The 6,607-nt window shown below is 43.9% G+C and overlaps 1 protein-coding gene across 1 annotated transcript; it reads left to right on the top strand.

Moving 5' to 3' along the window:
* Window positions 1–388: 388 nt before the first annotated feature.
* On the top strand, window positions 389–3,592 carry foxa1 (forkhead box A1). Its single transcript, XM_029494184.1, has 2 exons — window positions 389–454; window positions 2,417–3,592. Exons 1-2 carry the CDS (start codon window positions 389–391, stop codon window positions 3,590–3,592), a joined length of 1,242 nt encoding a protein of 413 aa, XP_029350044.1.
* The last annotated feature ends 3,015 nt before the right edge of the window (window positions 3,593–6,607 follow it).

Raw genomic sequence — 6,607 nt, forward strand, 5'->3', positions numbered from 1 at the left:
TGTGCGTATCTGTGTGTGTCAGTGTATGTCTGTGTGTGTCAGTGTGTGTCTTTGTGTAGTCAGTGAGTGTCTGTGTGTATCTGTGTATCTGTGTGTGTCTGTGTGTGTCAGTGTGTGTCTTTGTGTAGTCAGTGAGTGTCTGTGTGTATCTGTGTATCTGTGTGTGTCTGTGTTTCTGTGTGTGTCTGTGTGTAGGAGGGCCGGTCCTCCGGAGCTCAGCCCTTCAAGGGGAGGAGGATCAGATGAGTCCGCAGGTCAGCGTCACCTCCTCCGCCTCCTCACTGCCACACTCTGCTCTGTCTGGCCCGGAGCAGCTTCACCTGGACCGGACCAGAGACCGGACCAGGGACCGGACCAGGGACCGGACCAGGAGCTGCGGGCTCCCGTCATGCTGGGCACGGTGAAGATGGAAGGGCACGAAGCTCCGGACTGGAGCGGATACTACAGCGAGGAGGTCGGTCACTGTCAGCCCGCTTTACCTAACCCGGGCCGGGGCTGGGACCAGGGCCGGGACCCGGGCCGGGACCCGGGCCGGGAATGGGATCACGTCCCGGTAGTTTCCCGGGACTTTGGCGGGGACAGAGAAATGTCGGTGACTAAAGTTATGAATAAAGTTAACGAAGGTTCTCAGAAAATTCATCAGGTAAATACAAACAGGTCCGCTTCAAAATAAAATGTTTATGTTTAAAATTAAAAGAAATTAAGATCAGATTTTTATTTGTGGGGACGTTCGAGTCTGAGAAACGTTACAGAAGAATTATTTTCAATTTAAGAATGATCTTAATTTATCTCTCGTTCTTATGAAACACAAGAACGAGAGATAAATTTATTATTAGTTCTCACTAATGGTCAATAAGAAAGACGTGATGTGGGACCTTACAGGTGAGTAGACAAAATAAAGACATAAAATGAAATGCATCAAATATTAATTAGAATAGACGAAAAAGAGAAAAAGCAAAACGATAGAAGAAGAAGAGTAAAATAGGAGGAAGAAACCAAAAAAGATATTTTAAGAACAAGAACAAGAATGAAAATAAAGGAAAGAAAACGAAGAACATGAGGGGGAAAAGAATGACCGCGATTCTTCTCCCGTAATAAACTTCTTTATAGACCCGATCCTTTATTCTCCAGGTCCGGAATCTCGAAGACCCGAATTAACAGAGAACTGATCCGGAGTTATTGATAATCGATTCATTTTCAGGACAACATTTTTCTCCTCTTATGAATCCGGAAGTTTCTTTATTAAGATAATAGAAGAATACACGAATAATAACAACAACAATAATAATAATAATAATAATGTCATTATTATGATTATTTTTGTTTGTTTTATATTGTTACTATGATTATGATGATGATAATGATTATTATTATTATGACAGACGGTTTTATAATTAGATCATTATTAATGTGTTATATAGTTGTATACATATCACAGCAGTGTGCAATTCAGTGTTTTATTTTGTCAATTAATATTGCGTTTTCCCTCCAACTGAATTTAACTATATATGATTATATTTATCATTTCAATGTCTTTGTGTTTTAATGTATGTTTTAGGGTGTCATTGTTGATATATGCATAATTATATTGTGTTATACTTTTTTTACAATTAGATGATATTTTGTATTCTTTTCTGTGTAATTTTGGAATTCAGTCTTTTGTGTTGTGTTGATTCAACTGTGTAGCGTTCACGCGCACCGGAGCCGCTGACGGTCTCGTGCATTTTAACAATGACCAAGTCCGGGTCCTGAGCTGGTTTCAGATCCTTCTTCTGTGATTTGATTAAAAAAAGTCACATCAAAGCAAAATATATTGGTGACGTCATTTCTAAATCAATTAGTCACCTAAATTGATAAATGAAAAATTATTAAATGTTTCAAAATAAAGGCATCCAGACCAGAACCAGAAACTCTCAGTGATCACTTTATTAAGAAGGCCAGCAGGGCAGCAGGTCCAGGTTCAGGTGGTCTTTGGTCTGAGTGTGCTTGTCTCAACCGTCTCTAAATTTCAACAACAGATTCACGCAGAAGTCAAAGGTCACAGGTCAGACTGGGACAAACTCTGTTCCACCTGGAGGTAGACAGACTTTAACAGCGACCACATCAGGGTCCTCTTCCAGGCAGAGTGCAGAGGACTGGAGAAGACCTAGTTTGCTCCTCTGGTGGTATGGGGCGGTTTTCTGGACTCACTTTGGGCCTAAATCTCAGTAACTCTTGGTCCTTAGTCCCACAGTCTCTGAGTCCGTATTTATCTTTTCAGATTAAAGATATAAAGGCAATCTAGTCCAGCTGGATGTGGTTCTAGTTCCTCAGCACCTGTACTGTTCAGTGAGCACTATTTCTGAACTGGCTCCGGCCTCACAGGTCTCACTTGTTCGGATTGAGCCGTTTTTGACTGCTTGCTGTTTCTCTGCAGGTATACTCTCCGATGGCGGGCAGTGGGATGGGTTCTGGTCTTGGAATGGGCTCCATGTCTGGCTACATGTCCAGTGGTGGGACCACATCAGGCTCCTTCAACATGTCATACAGCGGGACTGGACTGAGTCCCGCACCTGTTGGGGGGATGGGCAGCTCAGCTCCAGCATCCATGTCGGGTCTGGGTGGCGGTGTGGCCTCAATGGGTGGGACCCTTAGCCCGTCCAGTATGAGCTCAGTGTCGGCCCAGCAGGCCTCGATGGGCCTGAATCCATATGGGGGCATGAGTCCCTCTATGAGCCCGGGCATGGCGTACGGTGGTGGTGGACTTAACCGAGGCCGCGACAACAAGGCATTCCGACGGAGCTATCCACATGCCAAACCACCCTATTCCTACATCTCGCTCATCACCATGGCGATCCAGCAAGCACCCAGTAAGATGCTGACTCTTAGTGAGATCTATCAGTGGATCATGGACCTTTTCCCGTATTACCGGCAGAATCAGCAGCGCTGGCAGAACTCCATCAGGCACTCGCTGTCCTTCAACGACTGCTTCGTCAAGGTGTCGCGCTCACCGGACAAGCCGGGGAAAGGTTCTTACTGGACCCTGCATCCGGATTCTGGAAACATGTTTGAGAATGGCTGCTACCTGCGTCGCCAGAAGAGGTTCAAGTGCGAGAAGAAGATGTCTGCTAAATCAGATGGGAGAAAGGAGCAAGGGGGAGCAGGGGGAGGCAGTGGGGGAGGCGGGGTGTCACCTGCAGGTGACTCCATCAAACCTCCGGGACTCCTGGACTCTTCAATGCCTTCCTCCAGCCAGGCAGCCTCACCTCCCGGTCTGGACCTGCGGGGAGGCATCAGTGGGGCATCAGACCTGAAAGTGTCTGGCTCCCAGCTCCTGTCCTCCTTGTCGCTGCCCCCCCACTCCATGGCACATGAGTCCCAGCTGCATATCAAAGGAGACCCTCACTACTCCTTTGACCACCCGTTCTCCATCAACAACTTAATGTCGTCCTCAGAGCAGCAACACAAACTGGACTTGAAGGCCTATGAGGCACTGCAGTACTCCTCCTATGGCACTGGAGGGGCGTCTGGTCTTGGAGGGAGGACCATGGAGCCTCTGGAGGCCTCCTACTACCAAGGGGTCTATCCCAGACCGCTCCTCAACACGTCATAGTACCTGCTGCATTTCTACGTCTGGACTCTCTGCATGCAGCCATCCTGGACTTCCTGTCTGACTGCGGTGATGCTGAACCAGATGGACTTTGCTGCTGCTGGTCTGCTGGTTTCTGGACTCCTGCACTGTGACCACACCAGGACACGAGCAGACAGGTTAACCCTCAGCTACTCAAACTCATCCAGGTCTGTTTTCTCCTTTTACACACGAGTCACAACTGGCTTCAGAAAAACCTCATACCAGGATCACAGTCAGTCCAGAATCCAGAAGCTCTGTCCGTGTGGCTTCATTCTGCTGCTGCTGTGTTTCCGTCATGTCAGTGATTCCTGGAAACTAGAAACTAGAACCTGGAGCTCCAGGTTCCTTCAGGGTTATAAGGGCTTATTAATTTTTTAACAGCATAGTAAAACAAACACAGTGACGCAGAGGATTTTGGTAGGAATATTTCCAACCTGCTGGTTCTCATTAAGCCACCACAGAAGAAGAACAGGAGAACAGATGGAGGAAGGTTCCGTGTCCTCATCATTGCTCCACAGGAAACTCACCTGGAATGTGACATCACACCAACTCATTCAGTCATTGGACAGGTGTGTGAAGGTCAAATGATCTGGTCACTGATCAATAACTCATTGACCACTTGGTCTTTGTTGTCATAGTGACCCAGTACTTGCATAATTTTTTCTTTTACTTAGTGCTGGTCCTGGGTGACGCACCTTCTACCTGTAAGACCATATTCAGGGAAGAAAGCATCCACAGTGACAGACTTTAACCTGATTGGCTGCAATCCCGAGCTTCAGGTGAGGCAGGCGAAGTCAGAAAGACAGTTTGCTCCCATGGCCTCTTTGGCCTGCAGATGACCTCCAGAGTGAGAACCAACCCCCAGAAAAAACCTTTTATTTAAAGGGTTAGTTTGTCCCCCCACCTCTCTGTATGTCGTCTCTATCCACAGTTTTCGGACAGATTTTGGACACAATTAGGACACTAAGAGGAAGCTGTTAAGACACAATTAGGAAGCTGTCATTTCCTCATTAAAGAGTAAAATGACCTATAGACGATGCTCAGGGTGACTTTTACTGAAGTCACTGAGGTTATTTAGCAAAGATCATTATCGATTCAAATATCGTGTTGTGACATCACAGCCGTTGATTTAGACTTTTTATGACAAAATTCTAATTCTAATTCCAAAAGGAAAACTGACTGACGTCCGATCACTCATCAATAGATCGATAACGTCTCCATCAGCACTGTGACACTGACGGTTGGGAATCAGGCGATTGAAATCACACACAGGATTAGTCAGTCGTGAAACTTACTGATCAATGGACTATCAATTTCCGCATTGATTCCGAGTCTGGAGTTTTGGGGGACATTTGTTTCGTGACTCTGTGTGTAAAAGGAGAAATCATTTCCTGTCTATTTTCTGACTGTTGTTGCGTCTGATTATAAAAGTTCTCTGTGTGTATTTAAAACCTTCTGTCCATTCTTGATTATTCATTATTGATTATTATCAGTATGTGCATGAATGATATGGGAGCTCCTCCTCCTTTTCTTCTTCTTCTTCTTCTTCTCTTTTATGGCGAACAAACGAACCCTGTTGAAGGACGGAGGACAGTTACCTCCAGTTGTGTTTCTTTGTTGGTTTTGACTCTGATGCATGTTCTTAACTTATTCTGTCATTTTCAAATAAAACAAGGAAACGCTGAACACCGTCGAATTAATTTCATTTTAACTATATTTTATTACGTTTTCCAAAGATTTTACTCTTAAACGGTCAATAATACAGTAGTCTGGTATTAGTGATTAACAAATCATTAATTATTCTGTCATTTATGAGACTTAAAGGAGAAAAAGTGGGCCTCAACACGAAGACTAATTTAAACCTGACGTGATTTATTTATTTGCGTTGCATGATTATTATTATTAGACTGAGGTTCATTCATGAGCCGACATAATATTAACACTGAAGGGTGATTAAAAAACAACCACACTTTAAATATTCACATTTAGTGTATATTTTCATTAACTAAAGACACAACAACAACTGCAATGAAAAAAAAAATATCATTAAACAAAGAGATGATCTTTCAGATCGGCATAAAACGCTTTCAGATTTAGAAACCAGAATCGGAATAAGGAAACAGGACCGGGATCTGGTGTTCAGAAAAGCCTGAGACCAGCATTAACTTTAAAAAGTCTTTGTTGCTGTTGTAGTAATAGTAGTAGTAATAATAATAAGAATAAGAATAACGATAATAGCCGTTTTATTGTTTTATTATTAAGGTGATTGAGTCTTTGTCAGAAAATATTTGTACAAAGAAAAATCTCAAGATTCAAGACTGAAGATTAACGAATGTTGAATCTTCAATCTTGATGCTTGTGATTATGTTCAGGAGTTAAAACATCACATTACCGGTGGAAATATGAGGTTTAATTGATCCTTTCATTTGAAAATTATTTATTATTTCTAACGGAATGATGTTTGTTTATTATTTCTACTTTTATTTTCTGTGATCTTGTCGGTCTTTCTCTTCTTTTCTTGTCGTCTCTCTAAGTGTCTCGGTCTTCGGTACCCCGGTCCGGATTTTTCTGGATCTCAGGTCCCGGGTACGAACCCGGTGGAGCCCCCCCTCCTGCCCCGGGCCGGAGAACACGCGGAACACGGTGAACCTCCTGCGGCCTCAAAGCGCCGCCGCTGTAGCCGGATTTGGTGCGTCTTTGTGGGCTGTAACCTCCGAGCGGCTTCGTGAACCTGAACACGTCCCGACAGATTTCACTTTGATCTGAAGCTTTTTCACACATTTTGGCAAAACGAGCAAATGATCCGGTGATTATTTGTTAATTATCCGCTGACAAGATCCGGAGCCGGAGGTTTCTGAGCAGAATAAAAATAAAATCTTGTCTCTCTCTCAGGATTAGTGAAAAGGGTTATCTGGGAACTATATCAAAGATCATTTTATTTTGAAGCCACTAAAACAGAACTTTGTTCCTGTCTCACTTTGGTTATAAACAAATCCT

Source organism: Echeneis naucrates, chromosome 22 (genome assembly GCF_900963305.1).
Source record: "Echeneis naucrates chromosome 22, fEcheNa1.1, whole genome shotgun sequence".
Classification (NCBI taxonomy): domain Eukaryota; kingdom Metazoa; phylum Chordata; class Actinopteri; order Carangiformes; family Echeneidae; genus Echeneis; species Echeneis naucrates.

Excerpts from the sequence above, each read along its gene's own strand:
- foxa1 (XM_029494184.1), top strand. The coding sequence starts at position 389 with ATGCTGGGCACGGTGAAGATGGAAGGGCACGAAGCTCCGGACTGGAGC. Across the intron at positions 455-2,416 it reads GCGGATACTACAGCGAGGAG|GTATACTCTCCGATGGCGGG; the intron begins GTCGGTCACTGT and ends GTTTCTCTGCAG.